This window comes from Engystomops pustulosus, chromosome 5 (genome assembly GCF_040894005.1).
Source record: "Engystomops pustulosus chromosome 5, aEngPut4.maternal, whole genome shotgun sequence".
Taxonomy (NCBI): Eukaryota; Metazoa; Chordata; class Amphibia; order Anura; family Leptodactylidae; genus Engystomops; species Engystomops pustulosus.
Window position 1 is genome coordinate 195,942,409 of NC_092415.1, and position 26,777 is coordinate 195,969,185.

Sequence of the window (26,777 nt, forward strand, 5' to 3'; positions counted from 1 at the left end):
GTCATAGAGGTTAAGGACACCTGAATTACAGACAGATTTCTCTGCCCTCTAACCTCGCTGAAGGCTGCAATGATCAGCTGTAATGTATCTGCGCTGAAGCTTTATTGATAATCAGTGTTCCGAATAAAAAAAAAAAATCTTAAAAAAAAGATTTTAACCCTTCTTTATCGCTAAATATAATTAATTCAACTTAACTCCCTACCTTCAAAAATATATAAAACTTTTTTATTTTTACACGTAAAGAGCTGTGTGACGGCTTGTTTCCTGCGTAACAAATTGCACTTCATAGTGATGGTATTAAATATTCCATGCCATGTACTCGGAAGCGGGAAAAAAATTCCAAATGCAGTGAAAATGGTGAAAAAACGCATTTGCGCCGTTTTCTTGTCAGCTTGGATATTACGTCTTTCACTGAGCGCCCCAAATGACATGTCTACTTTATTCTTTGGGTCGGTACGATTAAGGGGATACCAAATTTGTATAGGTTTTATAATGTTTTCATACATTTACAAAAATTAAAACCTCCTGCACAAAATTTTTTTTTGGATTTTTGCCATCTTCTGGCGCTAATAACTTTTTTATACTTTGGTGTACAGAGCTGTGGGTCGGGTCATTTTTTGCGACATTTGATAATATTTTCAATTATATCATTTTTAGGACTGTACGACCTAAAACTTTGAGCGCTATTTTCTGTTACAGGGTTAAACGCAGTGAAAAAACGATATTATATTTTGATCGGCCATTTTCGGACGTGTCAATACCTAATGCGTTTAGGATTTTTACTGTTTATTTATATTTATGTCAGTTCTAGGGAAAGGGGGGTGATTTGAATTTTTAGGTTTTTTAAACTTTTCTTTTTACTATTTTTCAGACTCCCTAAGGTACTTTAACCCTAGGTTGTCTGATCGATCCTATCATTTACTGCCATACTGCAGTATGGCAGCATATGGGGATTTTCCTCATTCATTACAATGTGCTATTAGCACATTGTAATGAAGGGGTTAAAACGAAATAGCCTCGGGTCTTCGGAAGACCCGAGGCTACCATGGAGACGGATCGCCGCTCCCCGATGACGTCACGGGGAGAGACGATCCTAGGCAAGATGGCGCCCATGCGCCGCCATCTATTTGAGGCTGCTGGCAGCTTTGCCGGCAGCCATCGCTGTGACAACACCCGCAATCAGTGCTAGCACCGATCGCGGGTGTTACCGGTAAGCCTTTGCTGCAATATGCAGCAAAGACTTACCGGCTATGGAGAGGGCTCAGCCCGTGAGCCCTCTCCATGCAGCGGGACCCGACCGCCGCCGTGAATACACGGCGGACGGTCGCGAACCAGTTAAGATGAAAATCATGAGTGTAGAGGACTTATCCAAAAAAAACATGTAAGTGTTCTCTCTAATATCCAGACAAAGTAAAAGTGGTTGTCCACTTCTGGTCCATTTCTTAAAATGAGGAACCTGTCAGCAGATATGGACCTAGTAAACCACTACTAATATGTTGTTACACAGCTGAACACCTTCCAAATCAAATTTCTCTCATGACCCAGTGTGGTGGCATCATCCAGAAAATCTACTTTGAAGTGAGATATAAGTTGGCTGTATAAAGTCAAGGAGGCGGAGATTAAAACACTGAAGTCAAGCTCTCTCTTCCTCAGAAAACCCCCTTTACTGTAATTGATGGTCCTGCATCCAAAGACATCCCTAACCAGATCTCTTGAAGTCCAATGTACAATGTCAATCACAGAGAAGGAGGAGTTCAGAGCTCCACACCTTAATATCTCCACCTCCTTGACTTTATACAATCAATTTACATCTCACGGCAAAGTTGATTTTCCAGACTATGTCACCACCAAAAAGTCCATAAAATAAAACAAAAGCTAGAAGGTGTCACAGTGCTTGACAATATACTGGTAGTGGTTTATTAGGCCAATAGCTGATGACAGGTTCCCTTTAAATAAAAGTTACTCACCTTTATAACCTGTCCCATTCCAACACCACGCTATCCATACCACAAGTGATGACCTTCCCCTTTTCTGCCACCCGACAGCTGCACACTATCACTGGCCTCAATGGTCATGTGCAGAAAAAGGGAACAATTAACTGCTGCGGCATGTGATTGGTTGTAGTGGTCAAGTGATAAGTGGGAGGTCATGAGGAGGAGCCGAATCCAAAGTAAAAAAATTAAAACCGTTCATTGCCAATTTATGTAAAACCTATTCTGCTCCTGCTCTAGTTTCCAGCGTGAAATCGACCTTACGTTTTCCCTCACTGGCAACCGGGGAAGGTAGTGCCTGGGCTTGCTCTGACCAATCGGTGGCTGAAAAAGAGAATCAATGAGGCCATTGATTGGTCAAAGTTCGGGAAACCAACGCAACACTGGAACGGGCAACTATGGAAGAGCAAGTACAGGGTTTTTTTTTTTGCATCAGCTCCTGGAAGGTCCCTTTAGAGACTGAGGAAAGAGAATCACTGACTTTCTGGAGCCCTATGCACATCACGTTGTAGTGGTAGATGTTTTTGTATAGAAGAGAACCTTGTATAGTGTACTTTGGTTATGTATAGCCAAATTTTGACTTTGTACCTGAAAGGAACTTTTAGGAAAATCTGATCGGGAGGAAAAAAAAAATAAAATCTGAATCCTTAAGAGGAGAGGTTGATAAATTAGGAAAGATCTAAAGCTAGGATTGAAAGCAGATGTGCCCTGATAGGAGATGATGGTCCAAGAGTATCTCACATGAGACAGCACAGCAGGTATCACAATGGGAGGCACATGAGAAGATGATGGTCCCAGAGTATCTCACATGAGACAGCACAGCGGGAATAACAATGGGAGGCACATGAGAAGATGATGGTCCCAGAGCATCTCACATGAGACAGCACAGCGGGAATAACAATGGGAGGCACATGAGAAGATGATGGTCCCAGAGCATCTCACATGAGACAGCACAGCGGGAATAACAATGGGAGGCACATGAGAAGAGGATGGCCAAGAGTATCTCACATGAGACAGCACAGCGGGTATCACAATGGGAGGCACATGAGAAGAGGATGGTCCCAGAGCATCTCACATGAGACAGCACAGCGGGAATAACAATGGGAGGCACATGAGAAGAGGATGGTCCCAGAGTATCTCACATGAGACAGCACAGCGGGTAGAATAATGGGAGGCTCATACGATACATTTGTGTTTAAAAAAATTTTTGTTTTTACAAAGTTAGCAATGTTTCTTTAAATATACAGCCCAAGACTGACCCTGCAAGTTACAAAAGAGTCCAAAAATAATATACATTTTTTGCATTAAAGTTTTTTTTCCCCAGATCCTGACATGCGAGGGAACCAGCAATGGATTCCCTGCAGCCATTTATCTTGCGGTGAGGTCACATCTGTCCTGCGTCTTATTAGCGTTTCCCATAGTATTAAGTATTAGGAGGGAGGGATTACAGGGGTCACAAGAAGAGAAACTCCCGCTGAGGTTATGAGGTGAGAGGGCCTGAAGTCGCCATCATTCAGTGCCATCTATGTCTGAGGACAGGGAGAGGGAAAACTCCTGCACGAGAATGATCTGTCATCAATCATCCTGCCGACAGAAGAGGGGACGCAGCTCGTGGTGGGAAGCCGGGACATAGATAACACTAAAAATCCTTGGTATCTCAGCATTTTACAAAACTGTACTTCTGATACATTACAGACGTAATAATGCAGTATTATTACAGTATTGCTATGGCAGTATGGTGTATAATATAATTTTTGAGAATCCCCTTTACGTTAGCAGTAAGAGTTGCCTGGAACTGGGGGCATTGAGGGTCTTGTAGGAAAGTAACTAGGTGTGAACCTTTTGGGCTATTGTGTTTACTATAAGAATATCAATAAGGCAAGAGGAGACTGCCACAGCAATGGAATAAGTATAGAAGGGCCAATCAGAAGGAGGTACATGCAAGGCATGGAGGGGTTTGTAGGAAACTGCCATCAAGTATTAACTTTTAGGGCTATTAAGTATAAGGTAAGAATATCTATAAAAAGTGAATGGAGACTGCCAGAGCAATGAAAAGGTAGGAACAGACAAAACAGAAGAAAGTACGTGCAAGGCATGGAGGGGCTTGTAGGAAATTGCCATCAAGGGCCATTTAGGGCTACTAAATATACTGTAAGAATATCTATAAAAAGGTGAAAGGAGACTGCCAGGGCAGTGAGACAAGTGGGGAAGAACCAATCCGAAAGATACACGCAAGGCATTGAGGGGCTTGTAGGAAACTGCCCATTAAGTGTGAATCTATAGGGCTTTTTAGTATAATTTAAGAATATCTATCGACTGCCACAGCAATGGGACAGGTATAGATGGATAATCAGGAGGTGCTACGTGCAAGGCATTAAGGGGATTGTAGGAAACCCCCATTAAGTGTGAACCATCTGATCCCTTCCACTTTCGCACACGAGGCTCAGCAGAATGAGAGGATCCAAACATTTATTTGCACAAAAATATGAATGCTTTCCGCTTTCCATAGAACAATACAAGCATTTTGGGATAAAGTCCAACTCTACCGGCATGTCATGATTTATCGAGACGACAGTAAAAATGGTAAAAGTACCATTTTCTTTTGAGTAAGCCAAAAAGAGGAATCAAATTCCAAACTTTGAGCAATTCAGGTGCTGGCTGTGATATTTCTTACCTGGGTAAAAAACACCGTGAGATGTGTCTCGCTGCCGATTACCCAGATGGGGCATTTAGGAGACTTCAAGAAATTTCCTACCTAAAATAATAAATGCACAAATAGATCATTAATTGAGGACACTACACATCGTCATGTAATACACAGCATTCACAAGGTCAACGCAGGAAAGTATAAAAATAAGGTATTGCTATGGCAGTAAGGTGGAAATAAGTTGTATATAATTTATAAGAATTCCCCTTATGTTAGCAGTAAGAGTTGCCTGGATCTGGGGGCAGTCAGTCTTGTAAGAAAGTGCATATCAAGTAATTATCAATAAGGTAAGAGGAGATAAGGGGATAAGAATAGAAGCGCCAAATAGAAGGAGGTACTGCAAGGCATGGAGGGGCTTGTAGGAAACTGCCATCAAGTATGAACTTTTAGGGCTATTAAAGTATACTGTAAGATTTTCACTAAGGTGATAGACGGCCACAGCAATAAGAAAAATGGGAACCAACCAATTAAAAAAAAAAAAAAAAAGTACATGCAATGGATGGTGGGGCTTGTAGGAAAGGGTCATCAAGTGTCAACCTTTATGGCTATTAAGTATGTATACTGTAAGAATATCTTTATAGTGAAAGGAGACGGCCACAGCAAGGAGACAAGTGGAGAAGGAGGCAAGAGTATCTGGGGACTGTTTCTATTAAGACCAGACAGTCCAGATAAATGACAACTTTCTGTAAGGAGTTCTGTCATTAGAAACTTTATCAGCTTCTCCTTATCTCATCTCTCACTGGATAGAAGACAAAGCCGATTAACACACATTATTAAATAAATGTTTTTTTCCTTCTTTTTCCCTCCCATATTTTTAACAAAAGTACATTACAAAGCGTAATATTATCATTTGGACTATGGCTAACAGGGCAGTGACGGCTCTACGGAGGCGCCGCTAACTAGGGACAGTTTTTAAGTGGCCGTCTGTAAGGAGCCAAGTCATCAGCTTCCCCTCATCCATCATTGCTGAAAATAAAAGAGGGAAAAAGTAGAATACTTTATTGAACAAATGTTTTTGTTCTTCTAAGTGTAACATCTGCATCATGAAGGCACAACTTAACTCTGCAATGCATTAAGTCAAACAAACTTTATCAGCTTCTCCTTATCTATCAGATGTCAATGGATACAGGACAGAAAAAAAAAGTATACACCCTGATAACAAAAAAAACTGATAAAGCGAGGAAAAAGGATGGATAAAAACAGGTTTAATTTTATAAAGTATATTACAAAGTTTACAAGTATTATCTGCACTATTGTTATTGCAGAACTGTGTTTTTTTTATGGGAAGAGGCAGGTGTCAGATCCCACTTTTCTGATATCAATCACCTTATCCTGAGGATCTCTTATCAAGATCACAGTAGAAAACCCCACACGGGAGGCAATACCCCTTTAAGTGATGTTTACTTCTGCTGTGTTTGTATGGCATGTTCTAGTTTACACTAGGATTTAACCTTGTGGCGATCCTGTCCCCTGCATTAGTGCCCTTTCCCCCTCGGAGATCCACATTCTAGTGGCAGATCAGAGGCTTCCTCCTCGCCCTCCGCCACCGCACGACTATTTTTAACTCCTCTATAAAACTTGAAAACATCATCAAAGTCATAAAAGCATAAACAGGCGTATAAAGAGGGGAATGTTTTCTGTCAGGACTCCGGCTTCCCAGCCCCTGGAAGGTGGCGAGGTCTCCTCGGATGGTGTACGCAAGGAAAATAGAAGAATTTTAAACAAGGAAATTCCTCTCCATTTATAGGCTTGGGAAGAGAAACCTGTCATGTATCACAGGTCGTGTGAAGCGGTAGGTGCCGACACCATTACAACTGGGGAGACGTTCCCTAATGGGAACCAGAGGGTGGATCTCATTCTTCAGAGGCCATTTTGAAAATAGAAGAAGCGACCCGATTCGTCGGTCAGCAAGAAACTGTTTCCAAATGGGTTTTCTTTTTCCTTGACAGCTATTTTGCTACCTTTAAGCTTCAGATGACTGGACCAATCCCCTGTTTCCCAATTTCTAAGCACTTACATCAGAAAAGTGGGTGTTACTCTATGAGGAGCCTTCTGAAGTTACCCAATCAAAGCAAACACAGCGCAGTGGACACACCCCTTTGTCAAAGTGTATGATAACACTAAGTTGTCTGTTTCTTCAAAATATTACCAGGAGGAATAACAGGGGAAACAGGACAAGAGTTTCTAGAAAAGTTTCTCCAGAAAAGATATTTTACAAGTATTTTCGGAGAAGGACGGGTCAGGGGGTAGTGATGGGTTCCTCTTTAAAGGCATTTATACCCCATCTGTAGTCCAACATCTGATGGTTTGGGTTCTGACTGCGGGAACTAGTGATATCAATGAGAACATCCAACGCTCCATGGACTTCTTATGGGACTTAAAGGGCTTGTCCAGTCACAAAGATTCCCCTATTGACAGGATTGGGAATAACCTGTTGATTTGGAGGAGAGGGGGGTCCCTATAGTGGTAACCCCACCTGTCACAAAAACAATTGTATGCAGTACCCCAAATCACCAGAGCAGGTGGTCACACATACACACGTTGCCCTCTTCATCTATAGATGACGTATATAGTGGAGAGAAGCACTTGCTTCAGTGCCATAGACAGTGAATGGAGCAGCACCAAGTATGTCCAACCACCGGCTTCATTTCGGGGGGTACAATGGACCGATATCCTCTTGATCCCACTATTGGGACCCCCACGATCTGCAGATAATCTAATAGATAGGGGATAACCGGTTGTGAATGGACAACCCCTTAAAGGGATGTTTGATCCCTCAAGTCCTGCTCAATCAGCAACATCTAAGGGAGTCTCCCCTTCTACCAATCAACAAAGGTCCCAGATATCCTATATTTTATCCCCATAAAAGGGATATAAGTCTTTAGTGATGAGCCCCTTTAAGAAGCACATGTAAAGTGAACATAAGAACTGCTAGTTCATCCCTTAATCTGGAATAAAATATCCGCCGTCTTGTCTTCTATGGTCACTGCCCCCTATAATGTGAGTATATCCCCTGGTGGTTACAGAACACAGACCATTCCTCATGCAGCTAATGAGATTCTAATTTAGTAGCAGAAAGGAAGAGCGATGTCCCGGCCGAACCAGAATCCAACATCTGGCCGATCACCTGACAGGCGGGATACTACATACAGAATACAGGAACAGCCCCTCCATCACATCAGATCCTGCTCTGACAGCGCTCAGGTCTCCTAATGTACAAAGAGGAGGGGCCAGTAATGGGGGAGGGGCTTACCTTACAATACCGCAGGGACTCCATTAGCGTCAGAAATCCTACATGCGCCTGACTGTGAATACCCAGCAGCTCTGAGGAGGAAGAAGAGAAACTTCACTATTACATATGTCAGGGGCTTTAATTGGTGAAGCCGACCCCACCCGCCGACCCAACCCACCGACCACAGTGGTGCTGCCGTAAAAAGCTACAAGTAGAGAATTACACCCCTAGTGCAGTGGCCGTCCGGGCTCATTGCATGGACTTTAATGGGAGCTCTGCTTGCAGCAAGTACAACGGCCACAATACTACAGATAGCGCTTAAAGGGAACCTACCACCACAAATATACCTATAAAAGGTAGATCGGGTGGTAGGTGGATCAATGGGACGTGAGGATAGCCCTTTTAAGGGCTAATCCTCACGTCCCCGCACTTTTTTAGTAATTTTTATTTGACTTTTATGGTAATTTTATGATAATACTGGGGCGTGGAGTAGCCGCATCTGAGGTTACACGAGGCGGCTACTCCACGCCCCGGTAGCCTCTCTTCTCCTCCTACTCACCATCTTCGGCGCGCAGCTGCTCGTAGCTGCGTGCCCTCATCCGACGATCCTGCAGTCTGCGCAGAATAGCAGGCCTGTGCGGTCACTGCTCCGAAGCCGGAGACTGCAGGATCGTCGGACGAGGGCTTGTAGCTGCGCGCCGAAGATGGTGAGTAGGAGGGGTAAAGTGGCTACCGGGGCGTGGAGCCGCGCCATGTAACCTCCGATGCGGCTACTCCACGCCCCCGTAGCCGCATAATAAAATTAGCATAAAAGTCAAATAAAAGTTACTAAAAAAGTGCAGGGACGTGAGGATTAGCCCTTAAAAGGGCTCTCCTCACGTCCCATTGATCCACCTACCACCCGATCTACCTTTATAGGTAGATTTGTGGTGGTAGGTTCCCTTTAAAGTAAATCTACCATTAAAATCCATTTGATAAACCAGGAACATTGCTCATACATCCAGGCACCGGGACTGTGGGAATCTTCTTATATTTGTTATCCTTCTACAATCAACATTTCAAATTATGCTAATGATGCGTATTAGCATAATTGTAAAAGTGGAAGTGCACAGTGGAAGGGGGAAGTGCTCCTGCACAGTGTAACAGTCTGTGGAGCTACAGCACTAAGGGGCTTTGGTAATTCCTATTAGAGCACTTTTTGCTCATTCACGTAATTTTAAAAGTCGATTTTAGAAGGAAGAAGGCCATGGATAACAAATATAGATCCAGGCACCGTGACTGTGGTAATCTTATCAGTAAGGGGGGTCTTGATTCTGCTTCTTCAATTGTCTCTATCGGTCCATCGTCCCGGACACTAAACTTAGTGGCGCTTCCAGGAATTACAGTCTTGGTGCTTTATACCCTTCAGAGGTGGTTTGTATAGTAGGACCCTCATCTATCGATTCATCCCTAGTGCCTATTCTTAGGAAGGGGTTTCTGACTGCATAAAATAGGTGATCAATCTTAGATCAAAGAGGATGTAACACCTCTGGTATCAACTCACAACAAACCTAGTAGAACAGCGCCATTCTCAATATAGCTGTGTAACTGCGGCTTCTACTAATATGTATGGCAGCTGCAATGCAGTTATCCGGCCACTGCAGATAAGACTTAATAAAGGTGTTTTTGTCATTGATGCTTCAACTTTACATGACAAAGAGTCGGATGTCCCGATAGCGTCTCACAGCCTTCGGAGCCGCACTGCAATCATCGACACCTCCCGATTCCGCATTCATAATTTGAGGCATATTGCTCCCGAAATTACTACTATACCGTCTTACAATATACTAAAGCATACTGACTGCTCTACTGTCCATACTATACAATACTACTGCGGAGCAAACTCTGAACTACACAACTGCTGGATGTTTGGTGCAATGTGTGGGTGGAAGGAGCTGGAGCGGAGACAACTATTTATATACGGTCATGCCTCAAATACACGTCTGGGAAAGTCGGTTCCAAGTAGACGAGAAAAAAAAAAAATCCTGTAATGTATAAAACAGTGTGGAATAAATAAGTAAATGTATCTGCACTTGTTATTATCATCTATCCGCTGGGAAGTCGCGATTCTGATCTTGTACAGGGCTCCAAACACCCAGCTCACCGCCATAGGATCATATGCATTGTGGCCGAGGATAGAAGTAACAAGTAGTACACAAATTAGCAAACATGTATGAAGAGAGCTCCCCCTGGTGGCTGCTATGGAATAAAGTTTAGTATTTGAAAATCCATACTGATAAACCAGGGACATTACTCATAGATCCAGGCACCGGGACTGTGCTAATCTTATCATATTTGTTATCCATGGTCTCTTTCCTTCTAAAATCAACTTTGAAAATTATGCTAATGAGTCAGATTATCTCTGACCTTACATTACCAGAACGCCTCCATGCTGTGGCTTCACAGGTTGTTAATCTGTCTCCCGCTCAGCAATCAGGGGTATGGAGGGGGCAGTGCACAATGTAACAGTCTGTGGAGCTGCAGCACTGGAGAGCTCTGGTAACACCCATTCTCATTCTCATAATATAAAAGTTGATAAATAACGGGTATCCCGTGTCATATACAGACAGTCCTCGGGTTACATATAGGATAGGGTCCGGAGGTTTGTTCTTAAGTTGAATCTGTATGCAAGTCGAAACTGTATATTTTATAATTGTAGCTCCAGACAAAAAAATTTTTTTGCCCCAGTGACAATTGGAATTTCAAAATTTTGTGCTTTAATGGATCAAGGATTATTACTAAAACGTCTCGTACGCCGTCATGCCTCCAGTTCCCCATTCTCCGCCCTGTTCTCCACACCATCCCTACAGGACACATTTTAGACTCCACTGCAGACTTGCCTTCATTTATGTCTATAGAGGTCCTTTATGGAAACACCCCTTTAAGACCCTCTAACCCAACTTTACATCTAGTATTCGTAATTGGCCCAGTTTATGGCAAAACGGGTTGCAAAATTTTGGAGTAGGGTCTTGCAACTGAAGTCACGCCTACAACCAGAGAGGCCACGCCCCTGTGACTCTTCTACATGGCATCATACACGTGTCTAGTAAAACATGCCAAACAATGGCAGAATCCCCATTACTAGCAGTTTTCTTTCCTGCGATTATCAGTACATTATTATTTTAAGGACTTTCTGTGCAGCAGGCACCCCCCCCCCTCCTTGACCTCATCTGTGGCCACTGTCCTCAAAACTAATTTTGATTGTCATGGGGTGTCCGCCCTATCTCCTCCGCCCCTGGAGAAGGCTATACTTCAGCTTCATTAGGACATAAAAGAAAAAAAATTAAATAAAATAAAAAAATTAATAACAGTGGAAAACAGACGGAGGAGCTTTATCTGATGGAATAGGATTCAGCCTCGTTTTCCAGACCTATAAAAGTCTGCGTAGGGGCCGGCAGCCATCTATAGGGGTCCTTATTAACAAGGGGATGGAGCTTTACTGCCACCTGGAGGATAAGTGCAGCGCTGCAGGACAGTAAAGGTAGGATACTCATGACATTCATTGTTATCCATAGAAACCAAATCAACGATAGCTGTATTTCTTTCAAAAAAATTTAAAAAATCTCCATAATTTAAAGGGAACCTGTCAGCACTTGTCCCTGGATGTCTGTGTAGCCATAACTTTGTGTGTGTTATTAGTAGTGAAGTTATAATCCAGCTCTGGGCGGGTCCTATCAGCTCTCTACTCTGTGCTGCTCCAAAGCCCCTCCCCTTTGCTATGCGTAAGAGCTGTAGTAGGATTTTGGTTGGATAGTTAGAACAGCCACTCAGAGCAGAGAGGAGGGGCTGTAGAACAGTTCACGGTAAAAACGATAAAGCTATTCAGACTGAAAGACCCACCCAGATAACTTTATCAGGCAGAGGTAGAAGTATTGAGGCTGCATGGGGAGGGGAAGACAGTGTAACAGCCTATGAAGCTACCGCACGGAGGAGCCTCTCAGGCTCATTAGCATAATTTTAATGAAGGAGGCCATGGAAAACAAATAAAAGAAGATTACGCACTCACAATTCCTTCCCCACTGCTCCCTCAGCACCTCCCCCCCACCCCCAGTGTCTGGATCATTTGTCATGAGAAGTTTCCTCCAGCGTTACATAATGGCTAAAAACATTGACATATAATATAATGATGTAACTTACTCATTCCTGAGCATTCCCGGTCCCCATCCCACACATTGGAGACTGCATGTCCCGTCAGCAGGAGATTTATCAAACTTTGGCTAGAAGAAAAACAGAAATAATCAAACTTCAATGCTGCCTGAAAATATAAAAGAATTATAAATACTGTTCAGCTGCTCCACATTATACCCCCTCTGCTCCAAGTGAATGCTACAGTATTTAACCAGAAAACGTCTGCAAATATTACGCAAAGCAGAGCTCCCAGAGCACAGCAGTGTGAGGACATGGCCCTAGGGAACCTGGAGAAGCAACAATCCCAGAATATAATGATACATTTCACAGTCCTGCAGCTACTGGTAGCATATAGAAGGTGGAAGGTATGATGACACATCTCTCCAGGAACAATTACTAATCAACATCTAAAACGAGTCCATGCAAAGTAAACATGGATTTATAGGACAATAAGCCGTCTTTTTTGGGAAGCAGACAGCTCCTTACACCCTGTAGTGGCCACACTGTGCTACTGCATGCATAATCCACATTCCCCTTACCTGCCGTGCCCATAGACAGGGTCAATCAAAGGCTCTTCGGCATCTTCAATTTCATTTTTAACATTTTCAATTCCCTGGTAAAAACAGAGAGACACAGAAGATAATGGAAATAAGTGAGATTTAGGGGTTGAAATATCAGCCAGCGGCCAAAATTTCTACTGGTGCTCACTGGGAACACTCACTTTAATAAAGATAAAGCTCCAATCTCACTCTAGTGGCCAAGCTACGTTACTGCAGCTCAACTATAATTCACTTACTATGGACAAATCCACAATATAACCCCCCTTCCCCACTAATAAATATTCACTATGGAGGAAAAAGGTAAAGACATCAGCGAGACCTTTTCACAGTCTCGGACTTCCATAGGAAATCTACCATCACAATCCATCCTGATAAAGCAAGGACATTACTCATAGATCCAGGCACCGGGACTAATAATATCTTTATATTTGTTAGCCATGGCCTCCTTCCTTCTAACAATTTACTTTTACAATTAAGATAAGGAGTCAGAAAGGCTCTGGGGTGAGGGAGGGCGTTACCAGAGTCCCTCCATGCTGTACATAAACAGGCTGTTACACTGTGCAGGAGCCTCCTCCTCCCACTTTCTGTAATCTAACAGTCGGCGGGGGACGTGCTCCTCCACAGTGTAACAGCCTGTGAAACTAAAGCAACAGAGTCCAACATACTCAGAATAATGTTAAAATTGATTCTATAAGGAAAGAGGCCATGGATCTTTAAGAACAAGCAGTAAACCAGGGAAACTCTTTATATTTCTTATCTATGACCTCCTTCCTCTAAAATCAACCATTAAAATTATACTAATGAGCCACTAATAAATAAAGGCTAATGGGGGTGTTACGAGAGCCCCTCCGGCTTCACAGGCCGGTGCACTTTTCCCCCTTCTTACTGTGTGACATTACACAAAAGAAAGTGACGAAGCAAGGGGAGGAGGAAGTGCTCCTGCACAGTGTAAAAGCCTGTGAATCTACAAGATGGTGTGGCTCTGGTAATGTCTCCAAAAGTACTCATGGATCATTAGCATTATTTAAAAAAGTTTATTTTATAAGGAAGAAGGCCATGGGTAACATATTAGAATAGTACCACAGTCACAGTTCCTGCATCTATGAGTAAGGGTACATTCAGACATACTGCTGTGCGCTGGTGGAGGTGACCCCTCCTCCCTCCATAGAGAACAGCAGCACACGGTTGAATACCCAGGGAAAGAGCATACTCTATCTTTTCCATGTGTGGCACCGTACCACCACCGGCCCCCATTGCCGTCTATGGGGATGTATATGCGGCCGCAAATTTGCGGCCGCATATACATCCCCCTAGACGGCCGTGTGAATGTACCCCAATTGTCCCTGGTTTATCGTGATGGATTCTGATGGTAGATTTCCCCCAGATTGTGATTGGATTAGCCTGCGCTTCATCAGGAGTAAACCACAATTGGAAGCAAGGGCAGTGCACTGTAGGCACAATTCTTGTGCCAAGATAAGAGAAAGGAAGACCATGGCCACTACTGAGCTGCTTGGGAAGACTTCAACGAATAGTGTAAGATTCAAAAGCTAATAAAAGGACAGCGATGGGGTGTATCAGATACAAACCTTGGTGAGAATGACAGAGTACAGGAAGAGCAGCACCCCAAACCTGTTCCTCCACACAGAATACTCGTCCCATAGAGCCGCCTTCAGGTCAGCAAAACTTTGGAATGTTCTTTTTCTATGGAAACAGATCACAAATGAACAGTTGTCCAAAATGAGACTCCAGAACATGTACCGAATCCAACAAAAGTGTCGCCAATAAATTCCCTCCTGGACCTGACGGACATTTACGTTAGATGGAAGGCGACAAACACGATGCCCACAAGGGGCCGTCGTTTACCCTCCTAAAGAAAAGTCAGATCACTCATCCAATTACTTGATTTATTTTACACTCCCAGGGGCAATCGTATGATCAAAGCAGTGGCTGCCGTATTAAAGGGATTGCTTCACATAAAACAATCCCTTTAAGGAGGACTTTTCTCCAAATACTAAACCCTGTACATATCTCAAGGGTCTGAATCCAAAAAAGGAAAAAAAAAAAAAAAAAACAAAAAAAAAAAAAAAAAAAAAGGGGAGTCGGTATGTGATTTAACTCATAGCAGTCAGGGGGGCGTTAACCTTTTCTTTACAGAACACAGACACACCCCTGAGTAAAATTAAATGGTTCCGCCCCCTTGGCAAGTAGGCGACAAATCACATATCTAACTTTTTTGAACGGGTGGGTCGGATTTTCAAGCGGAAAATAACAAATAGATCAGGATGTTCACATCAATCCTGTCCAAGCCATGACTACAGCGATTATAATTCCAGTGACAATTGAAGTCCTACATATAGTTCAGCAATCTGCCACATCCCCACACCCTGAATGCCTCATTTAGGAGCAAATAAAGTCTCCTACAGAAGCTCCTAAGGGTGATGTCAGACATGGCGTTTTTAGGCCGTTTTTAGTTAGTGCGCTTTCAGATTGTAAAAAACACATGCGTTAAAAAACCCATCCGTTTTTGTCCGGTTTTCCAAATTTGCGGAATTAAAAAAGGACAAAACTGAATGCAGTTTCAAAAACCGCATGTGTTTTTAAATAACGGATGGGTTTTTTACAATCTGAAAACGCACTAACTAAAAATGGCCCACAAAAGGCCTAAAAACGCCATGTCTGACATCACCCTAAATGTGTACTAAGTAATTACTGACCAGTGTAATGATGTACAGATGTGGCTTATACATGATGGGATCATCGTCATTAAAGGGGTTTTCCCACAAACAAAAGTTAGGCCCTATCTACGGCCGGAATTGACCGTTCTTCTCCATTAATCTCTATGGAGCCGACGGAGATTGCTGAGCGCTGTGCTCGGCAATCTCCGTCAGCTCCATAGAGATTAATGAAGCAGAACAGTCATGCGACAAGGGGTCCAACGGAGACCCCTCGTTTTCGTGATCTGTGAGGGTCCCATCACTAAGGCCCCCGCTGATCAGCAAGTTGGGCCCAATCCCATGGATAGGGCCAAACTTTTGTTCGTGGGAAAACCCCTTTAAAAGACATCTACCACCAGGATGGAGGATTATAAATCAAGCACACTGACATATTGGCATGTGCCCCATCTGGGAAGATCTGCTGTTGTCTAAGCTTTTTATGCCCTGGTTTTCATTAAAAAAAAGTTTTTAAAATTATGCAGATGAGCCCAAGGGGCTCCGGGTTCCATAGGTGTCAATTAAGCCTGGAGCCCCTCTGGCTCATTTGCATAAATGTTAAAGCCTTTTCTTTCCTAAAACAGTAAACAGAGAAGATTAGTCATTAATATTTGAATTATTCCCATGACATTATTAATATCATAAGTATATCAAAAGTTGTAAATACTTCAGTTCCAGGTAAAATCATAATAAATTATATTATTTTAATTCTATAACACTTATTGCATATTTTACACTATATACATTTTTAGGAATATTATAATCAAAATGTATTATTTTTATTTTCCGTACTGTATGGTGATTTTTTAAAATTATATTTGTATTAATATATTATTTATGTAGAAATAGCTGATAGTGTAATCGGGGTAAAATCTGGGGACAAGTCCCTATAAGTTGGGGACAGCCTGTATAGAGGATAACAATCTGGGTGCTCCCATGAATTCCAGGTCTATCGGAGTGTCAGAAATAGCTGAACACCTTTATAGAGGCTAAATGGAGCAATAAGACGTTCCAGAAAACATAGGACCCTCTATCGTGGGGGGTCTCACCAGTTGGGCCCCTCCATTTACATTGTTATCACCTACCATGTGTATAGGGGATAAACTCTGGCCAGCTACTTTAAAAGGACACCTATCAGATCAAGGATTGTAAACCAAGCGCACCGACATAAATGTGTGCGCCCCCTCTGGCAGGGTCCGCTCTTCTTTTAGCTTCTTATACCCCGTTTTTTTTAAAAAAAAAGCCTTTAAAATTATCAAATGAGCCTGAGCGGCTCCAGGAATTAAAGAAGCCCCTCTGACTCATTAGCATAATTATTAAAGCCCCTTTTTTTCCCCTTGCAAACTGGGGCATAAGAAGCTAAAAGTAAAGCAGATCCTGTCAGAGGGGGCGCACAGCAGTATGTCAGTGTGCTTGGTTTACATCCTTGATCTGTTGATTGAGGTCCTTTAAATCCAAAAATGGCCATCAAGGGTACAAGGCAACAGCTGGACAGACCGGGAATATCCAGGGAAGAAAAAAAAAACATTATCACCAGCATCTAAAAGTTATATTTTAATGGGGTTATGTGTTTTAATGTACTAGCACCAATAGCTGGTACTGAAATGGATACTGGGGACCTCTTTATTCCTCCCGGAAATACTTGTACTTATGGTTCATCAGCAAACATCAGGCACATAACATGTAATAACAGACCCCCTCCCCACCACCACCACCGGTATAAACACCAATTTACTTACTGAATCAATGCATGAAATCTCTCAAAGCCCATCTCCTCTGCAGCCAAGGCAGCTACACATAAAAGACAATATTCAGCGTAGCAATAATATACATAGACAACATAAGACACAAGCTACAGAGACAGAAGCAGAAAACCACATGTACGGAGGAGGTCTAAGGCCATACGGAATATATATACATGTACATCATCAGGGACTTGTAGCATTGAGGAGCTTAGAAGAGATAAAGGGTTTCTCCACTTTCATCAAATAATTGATATTCTATGTGTAATGAAAAGTTACACAATTTTCCAAAATACTTTGCGTCTCTGTTCCTCGCCGTTTTCTAGATCTCTGCTTGCTGTCCTTCGATAGGAAGCTTCATTGTTTACTTCCTGTGGGTAAAAACTTATGCCTGGTCATGTGATGTCACTGCTTGTAATGTCACCAGCGTGACATCACGTGACCAAGGGTATACATAATGAGCCGTGCACCAGCGTGACATCACGTGACCAGGGGTATACATAACGAGCCGTGCACCAGCGTGACATCACGTGACCAGGGGTATACATAACGAGCCGTGCACCAGCGTGACATCACGTGACCAGGGGTGTATATATAACGATCCGTGCACCAGCGTGACATCACGTGACCAGGGGTGTATATATAACGATCCGTGCACCAGCGTGACATCACGTGACCAGGGGTGTATATATAACGATCCGTGCACCAGCGTGACATCACGTGACCAGGGGTGTATATATAACGATCCGTGCACCAGCGTGACATCACGTGACCAAGGGTATACATAATGAGCCGTGCACCAGCGTGACCAGGGGTGTACATAATGAGCCGTGCACCAGCGTGACATCACTTGACCAGGGGTGTATATAATGATCCGTGCACCAGCGTGCCATCACGTGACCAGGGGTGTATATAACGATCTGTGCACCAGCGTGCCATCACGTGACCAGGGGTGTATATAACGATCCGTGCACCAGCGTGACATCACGTGACCAGGGGTATACATAACGAGCCGTGCACCAGCGTGACATCACGTGACCAGGGGTATACATAACGAGCCGTGCACCAGCGTGACATCACGTGACCAGGGGTGTATATATAACGATCCGTGCACCAGCGTGACATCACGTGACCAGGGGTGTATATATAACGATCCGTGCACCAGCGTGACATCACGTGACCAGGGGTGTATATATAACGATCCGTGCACCAGCGTGACATCACGTGACCAGGGGTGTATATATAACGATCCGTGCACCAGCGTGACATCACGTGACCAAGGGTATACATAATGAGCCGTGCACCAGCGTGACCAGGGGTGTACATAATGAGCCGTGCACCAGCGTGACATCACTTGACCAGGGGTGTATATAATGATCCGTGCACCAGCGTGCCATCACGTGACCAGGGGTGTATATAACGATCTGTGCACCAGCGTGCCATCACGTGACCAGGGGTGTATATAACGATCCGTGCACCAGCGTGCCATCACGTGACCAGGGGTATATATAATGATCCGCGCACCATCGTGACATCACGTGACCAGGGGTATACATAATGATCCGTGCACCAGCATGACATCACGTGACCAGGGGTGTATATAATGATCCGTGCACCAGCGTGACATCACGTGACCAGGGATCGGTGTTTATCCACAGGTAGTAAACAGTGAAGCTTCCTATAGAATGACAGCAAGCAGAGATCTAGAAAACTAAAGAACAGATAAAGAAAGCATATTAGAACATTTTAGAAATTTTAATTACACAAATATCAATTATTTGCCGAATATCAATTATAGTTAAAGAGGACCTGTCACCCATAATTTCGGCGCTAGGAGCTGCTTACTAGTACTGAAACAAATGCCGCAGTGTTAGAAGGATAGCGTTACCGGAAACACTATATAACACTGCGGCAGAGTACAATTTAAACGTCGGAACGCTCGCAAAGCGGTCCGATGTATAAATGAGGGGGCGGGTTTGGGCCGTGGTTAGGGGCGGTGACTGCCGCAGGACGCGCAGCAGTCACCGCCTGCCTATGGAGCGTGTGGGGTGGACCGGGGAAGAGGAAGCGCCACGTACCACCCCCTCATGAATACACTCGGAAAACGGTCCGACATTTACATTGTACTCCGCCGCAGTGTTCCGGTAACGCTATCACTCTGCAGCGTTTGTTTAAGCACTAGGAGCTGCTTACTTTAGTAAGCAGCTCCTAGTGCCCGATTTATGGATGACCGGTCCTCTTTAAAGGTCCAATTTAATAGAAAAAAAAAGTGGAGAACCCCTTTAAAAGGGATTTAAGATTATGAGAAATACCCACACCGCTCCAACTCCTCTGTTCCCATCTTGGAAGTAGCGACATGGTGTTCATTGTGCACACGACCAATCCCTGGCCACAGTGATTGCAATTAAAGTGCTGCAATTGGCTCAGAGATCCCTTGGAGAACAAACTGTGGGGACTCTTCTCCCATACCATGTATGTATACATACATATATATATATATATACACACACACAGATGACTTCTGGAGCACATGCTCTACCAGACATACTGGGTGGTGTCTATGAGGGAATAGGTCCCCATGTATAAATATCCCAATCCAATGTCCTTTGATAACATTTCCTGTAAAAGGGATTTCTACAAATTACCTAAAAAAAAATTATTTAATAAAATCTCCTCGATATGCAAAAAGAGCAGAGAAGACTCATCAGCTTTTACTTGAGAGGAGTCAGGTTTGGAGGCTGTAGGGAAGAGTATTAATTCAGACGACGCCCCATCTACAGTTCTGTAGCAACAAGGAACATGGTTCTGATGTCATTTTTAATATAACCATGTCATCTTTCAGATCTCATCAGGCTTGTGGTTCTGTGACTAGTACAGTACTGTAGATATAGGCAGCTGACACAGTTAGTAATGTGAGCTGCAGATATATATATATATATATATATATATATATATATATATATAAAAAGAGAAAATATGTTTTAAGTGCATCTCTGGTTCCATAGATCACAAAACCATCTAAGAGAGGAGATTCTGATTCTTATCTTTATTATGACACCAGAACTTTGTTTCTAGTTACTCAAATCTCATCTTTCACCTGGTTTTGTGATCTATAGAACCCGAGATACACAGGCGTGAATTGGACTTTTATTCGCAGCTCATATTCCCAAACTAAATCTTTAACTTCCTGTATCTCTTCTGTAGCTCACAAAACCACAAGCCGGATGTGATCTGAAACATAAAAACCTGATCTTTAGTAGGACACCAGTGGCATGTTTCTAGTTACTATAGGCTGTTACTGCAGCCTCTAAAATGACTCATCTCAGGTACAATGCGACCCTTCTCTGCTCATATGCACTTTACTTTGGGGGAGATTTTCATAGGTAAACAGGCGAGATTTCACATATAAAGGAGGAATTCTAGAAGGGATATTTTACAGACTACCTACACAAAAACTGATGGCGAACTGGAACTCTATCCGTCATCCTGAGGTTATGCCAGAAATGTGATGGGATTAACCCCGAAGATGCTGAATGTTCGTACACTCATCACTTCTGCCTCATAATGAAGTTAAGTCGTGTAATCCTATGAACCGTGATCGGGTTTTCTTTCAAGACAGATCTACAAAGGAGTAATTGCCGCCCCCGGTGATGTTTTACCAAGGGGGAGAATTCCTTATTGTTTTCTGCTCGTCATCACCTTTCCTCAATACTTATCGACTGTCAAGCGGCACAATGCCTTGTCCTGATGTGCAAACTGTAATTATGACAAATATCAGACTCTGTACTCGAATAGTCATCAGAGCAGAAGACAATCTGACAGGTATGAAAGTTTCATCGGTACTAAAGAAGATAATTACTCTATAAAAGGAGTCAAAACTACCGACAAGTGTTATAAAGAGGGGGGAGCGGAATGTAGAAATAGCTGGGTGATGCTCATGGTCGTTTAACTCAATTAAACTAGCAGCCCCCTCCTTTCTATACCTCACCTGTAAAAATCAGCAGAGAAGAGTCATTTTATGCCTGAGACGAGTCACTTTTAGAGGCTGGAGTGTCACTTTTGATGTCTATATGATGGGCGCTACACTATGTAGATGCTTTGTCATCTTCAAGATAAAAATCTCATCTTTCAGATTGCATCAGACTTGTGGTTCTGAGAGTTCCAGAGCTGGAAATAAAGACGGCGACAGAAGGCGAGTACACCATTTGTTTTAATTAGGGGTCCCGGCTTATACTCGAGTATATACGGTATGTCTAAGCGCCAGTGCCTCCGCTTCTATAGCCCTCAGATCCACAAGCCTGGATATGACATCAGGAGCACGTTTCTAGGTGCTATAGAACCAAAGATAGGGGGCGCTGGAAGACAACCTCTAAAAGTGACTCATGTCAGGTAAAATATGACACTTTTGATAATTTGATAATTTCCATAGGACTTGGAGAAACTTGTTTGTAGTCAAAAGGGATGAGATTTCTAGAAAGGGGCTGTGATTGATAACTACAGAAAAAAAAATTCCAACTACGCTGAAAACTAGTGGAGCGATACCTAGAAAAGGAGTTGCAGAGGGTTGGGGTGGTTAGAGGTCTTGTCACCAGGTTTTACTCTTCTAAAATTCCAGTGCCCTGAGGGCATTACATTTTCTTTCTAGGATTCCCTGTGAAATCTCACCAGTTTACCAATATTAAGAAAAAAATTTTTAAAAATCTCATCCAAAGTGAAGCAAATATGACTCTTCTCATTCCATTTTCACATGAGAGGAGTCAAGTTTAGTGGTTGCAGGGGTAGTGGCACTTCAGAAGCCCCTATCTATAGAAGCTTCTATAGCTTCTGGTTTATAGCACCTAGTAACATGCTGGTGTCATATTAAAGATTAGGATTTCATCTTTCAGATCTGAAGCTGCAGATAAAGATCCAGTTCTATAAACTTGACAGGAACTGAAAGATTAGATTCTTCTGGGTCCTACAGAACCAAAGATGGGAGCATTTTGAAGAGACAATTCCCCTGCAGTAGAAAGGACATTTTATAATCTACCATAGGACACTAGTAGTTTTGTGGGGCAAAACCTGGTGACAGGTTCCCTTTAGCATTCACTATGTAGAACATAGAAGGGCTGTAATCCTGTGCGGACTTGTTCTGATGTGTCTAGGGTAGGTTCTGTGTGTATAATACGTAGAGTATACATTAATAAAGCCTCTTCTATAGGAGCATGTGCCACAGCTGTGATCTGTATGACAGGGAGATGTCAGGGGTAATGGAAACAAGTAACAAGTAAATCCTTACTGGGCTGCTCTTGGTGCTGACTGCTCTCTGCGGGGAGCTCCCTCTCAGGCTGCGGGGTTCCCTTCCCCTTGTGCCAGGTTGCCAGGCAGTACGAGCTGGCCTTATTCATGCTCGCCATCTCCAGGATGTCACTCAGCGTTTGACACAGGACGTCTTTCTGCTCGTCTTCTACAAAACATCACAAGACAGGGAAGACGCTGGGTAAATGTGGCAAATACATTAAGAACATTAATAAGTATCATAATAATTGAGGAGGGTTTACTTAGGGATATAGGAAAGAATAGCACCACGCTTGCCCAGTGGTTGCGTCTGGTATTGCAGACCGGCCTTATTCATTTTAGAAGCGCTGAGCTGCGGCAGTGTCACACTTAGCTGCTGGGACTCACTGCTCCCCATCTATACAGATTCTATGGTGGATGGAGACCTAGCGGCTGTGACTCACTGCACCCTCTCCATAGAGATATTATGGTTTGTGAGGATCTAGCTATGGTCAGTCACTTTCCCTCTCCATAGAGATTCTATGTTGGGAAGAGACTAAGCTTCTGGGACTTACTGCTCTCCATTTATAGAAATTCTATTTAATCTAAACTTTTGGAGAGGGAGTTAAAGAAGGGGAACAGCGGTCAGGAAGAGCAGGCAGTACAAGATCTAAACCATACATCAGGTGTAGCTGTATATGGATGTTCATTCTAAACGCTTGCGCTGCACATTTACTCCACGATGGGATTTACCTTGACAGCTTCTCCAGTTACATTTCTCTGAAGTAAAAAGCAAATTCTTCAGCAAAAAAGCCTGTGGAGATAAAGGACAAGAAAGAATAACGTGAAGCTGAAATACAACTCACAGTCAGCTTTCTCTTAAGCATTCAAGTTTTTCCTGAATAATTTTGAGTGCGAGCACAAGCAAGCGAGACAGCGCCGCAGAGCCCCGCTCACACGAGCAAGGCCGAGACAGCGCCGCAGAGCCCCGCTCACACGAGCAAGGCCGAGACAGCGCCGCAGAGCCCCGCTCACACGAGCAAGGCCGAGACAGCGCCGCAGAGCCCCGCTCACACGAGCAAGGCCGAGACAGCGCCGCAGAGCCCCGCTCACACGAGCAAGGCCGAGACAGCGCCGCAGAGCCCCGCTCACACGAGCAAGGCCGAGACAGCGCCGCAGAGCCCCGCTCACACGAGCAAGGCCGAGACAGCGCCGCAGAGCCCCGCTCACACGAGCAAGGCCGAGACAGCGCCGCAGAGCCCCGCTCACACGAGCAAGGCCGAGACAGCACCCCACATGGGTCCTAAGACCCCCCAGAAGCCTCTTGATCACATAATCAATGTGATCATTTGGTCTCTTGTCTCCATCACTAATGCAGAGAGCCAAAAGCACAGCTGTGTGAGGAGTCCAGGCTGGCCACCATTTCATAGTCCTGATGCTCCGAACACACACAAACAGGTATGGCTGCAAATCTCTCCATGCCGTCTTTACTATCAATTTTTACTGCACATACCTGCACTGGCGCGATAACCGCACAGGGGCCGCCTTCAAACTGCTCCAACGCTGTTGGTTCCGAGTCACTGAAGACGAAGCCTAAAAGACACATAACAATGGCTCTGATAAACCCAGCGGAGCCCCTCATCTCTCAGGCTCCCGCTCTACATAAACCCCTTCTACCTTGTGTCCAGCGGCTGAATATGGCGTCCACCAGACCTTTGCCGTTCTTCTCCCCCCACACCAGATTCACCAGATCTTTACTAGACTCCGACATCGTCCTGCCGTGACTTTCTCTTCCCTCTCAGATGAAGATGCTGTAGACGCTTCTCCCCCTCCAACATGAAACCCCCGGACGTCGTCCCAGTAAGAGCAGAAATTGGATAGCAGAACCTGAGGGAGAAGCAAAAAAATTACAGTTATAAATGAAGAAGCCACAATTTCTTCTTCGAAGCTCATCTCATACAGCGCCACTCCTGGACACCTGGCCGAGCAGGGAACTGCAGCTGATCCAATCACTGATCAAAATTCATGTATGAATCTACAATAAAATATTGGATAATTCTTAAATATAACAAAGATTTAGTACAGAATCACAATATGCGATGCAAGGATCGAGATCTGCACCAGGAAGATCTGTAACGCAGGTAATTTGCCACTGCAGAGTGTGGATTAGGATGTATAATACAGAACCTACATGGGTCATATTCCTATGGTGCAGGGATCGGGACCCGCAGCATCAAAGTCCAATACAAAACCGTGACCCCCTGGTAGCAACCCCACAGTGCTGGATATATGGCCAAACTACTGTCTATAGTGCATGGATTAAACAAACCAGCCTATAAGTAGTTAACGGAAATCTTCCATCAAAATCCATCGTGATAAACAAGGGACATTACCACAGTCACGGTGCCTGGATCTATGAGTAATCTCCTTATATTTGTTATCCACAACCTCCTTCCTTCTAAAAATCAACTTTTAAAATTATGCTAAAAAGAGTGTTACCAGAGCTCCTCTATACTGTACCTTCACAAGCTGTTACACGGCAGCTCTTTGCTCCCTCTGTCCGATGTAATCAAACACTGGGAGACGGAAGTGATGCTACACAGTGTAACAGCCTGCAAAGCTACAACAATGTTGGATTCTAGTAACACCCCCTCCCCTTCTCGCTCATCAGCAGAATTATAAAAGTTGATTTTAGAAGGACGGAGGCCATGAATAACACACAAGATCACCACAATCACAGCACCTGGAGTAAGGTCCCTGGTTCATCATAACGGATTTTGATACTGTTCTACGACACAGATTACATACATCACATCTATGACAGGTCGACACTCATTGTCTCAAACCAAAACTCAAACCATTAAAAATCTGATGCGAGACCCTGAATATGCAAGGGCGCCCTCAGGGCAGACGCCGCCAACCTGCATTAGCAGCGGATTTCTCACAGTTTGCAGATTGTGGGTGGATCTCGTCACAAAACACGTTAGTATCCGTATTCGTTTGTCACTATCCTTTTTTTTTTTTTTAATTCCAATTATCCGATCAAATAACGAAGGTCTGATGGAAGATGCAAAATGCAAGTCCATTGAAATCAACGGGGGGGGGGGGGGGGGAAGCATCTGTTATATATCTGTTTGGAAGCCTTAAGTCATGCTAGGGCAAACATGAGCATGCCAGTGAGGGTTGGCACCCGTCACTTCCCATGGCATGCTAGGTGGTAGAACGCAGTGCCACAGCTATGATGTATTACGCCAGGGTCTACCATAGATATGCCAGCTAAAATAACAGCTAGGGGTACGTTGGCTGGCATCAGGAGCTGCCCATGGAATGCTAAGGGCTAGAGGAAGGTGTCATGGTTATGCTGTCTTATGTTAGGGTCTACCATAGATATGCCAGCTACAACAACACTGCTAGGGGTACACTAGATGGCATCAGGTGTTGCCCATGGGACGCTCTGTGCTAGTACACAGTCCAATGGCTATGATGTCTAACGTCACGTTCTCTGTATGCTCACTGGCATCAGGGGCTGCCCATGCCATGCTAGGTGCTAGTATTGGGTGCCACAGCTATTACCTCAGGGTTGGCTAGATACAATTACATTGATGGGGTGCTGACTTTCGTCAGGGGGCCCTGGCTATGCGGTCTTACCTCAGGATGTGGCAGTTATTATTACACGGATATTGGTGCCCCGGTTGGCGTCAGGCGCTGCCACAGACCTGTTTGTTGGCATCAGGACTGGCACAGAGCCAGACACAGCATCTCAGGCTGGCATGAGTCATGGCATGAGGAAGCCTCTGCACGGAGCTTCCTCCCATACACCATAACACCAGGGCTCCTATAACCAGCACAGAGATGTGTGTACCTGCTATGGCTGCCATGTAACCCCTTTAGCATCAGCAGCTGCAGCCCCTGGCACAGCAGCGGGTCCGGTACAGTGTGTCCCTTCCTCCCCTGCACGCACCTGGATCACCCGCTCCGCTCCCGCAGCGATAACATCCCGGCTCCACTGACTCAGGACCAGCAACCGGAAGCGGAAGTCACTGAGCGGAGGAGGGAGAGGCGGGACTGTCTCCATGGTTACACGCCCGCCTGTCACTCCGCAGTATATGTAGTGTGTGGTGACCCGGGCTGTGTTCACACCTTGGTCGTTGTTTAGTGCAGATTACAAATTATTATTATTCTGTGATAAGTACATGTAATAATAAACCGCAGCAATTTGCACCAGATGCGGTTTTACTGGCAGGGTGTGAACACGGCCTTAATACGTGTTACTTGAGAAAAAGAAATCTCAGAAATTGCAAAATTTATGTATTTCTCAATAAAATATGTAAAGTAATGACTGTGCATAATACTGACATGTGTGAACAGCGCCGTGCACAGTAACACCCTATATACACCTCATACATGCGAG

At 44.1% G+C, this 26,777-nt stretch overlaps 1 protein-coding gene across 1 annotated transcript in view; it reads right to left on the minus strand.

Moving 5' to 3' along the window:
- Positions 1 to 26,421, minus strand: part of MINDY3 (MINDY lysine 48 deubiquitinase 3) — a 75,201-nt gene extending 48,780 nt beyond the window's left edge. Inside the window, exons 1-11 of the mRNA XM_072154274.1 lie at positions 26,328 to 26,421; positions 24,044 to 24,253; positions 23,880 to 23,959; positions 23,120 to 23,180; positions 22,389 to 22,556; positions 17,108 to 17,159; positions 14,244 to 14,358; positions 12,637 to 12,710; positions 12,107 to 12,186; positions 7,952 to 8,022; positions 4,666 to 4,746 (exon numbers count right to left, since the gene is read on the minus strand). Of these exons, the coding sequence (XP_072010375.1) occupies positions 4,666 to 4,746; positions 7,952 to 8,022; positions 12,107 to 12,186; positions 12,637 to 12,710; positions 14,244 to 14,358; positions 17,108 to 17,159; positions 22,389 to 22,556; positions 23,120 to 23,180; positions 23,880 to 23,959; positions 24,044 to 24,137 (876 nt within the window). The 5' untranslated portion in view covers positions 24,138 to 24,253; positions 26,328 to 26,421. The remainder of the gene's footprint in view (positions 1 to 4,665; positions 4,747 to 7,951; positions 8,023 to 12,106; positions 12,187 to 12,636; positions 12,711 to 14,243; positions 14,359 to 17,107; positions 17,160 to 22,388; positions 22,557 to 23,119; positions 23,181 to 23,879; positions 23,960 to 24,043; positions 24,254 to 26,327) is intronic.
- Between the last annotated feature and the right edge of the window lie 356 nt (positions 26,422 to 26,777).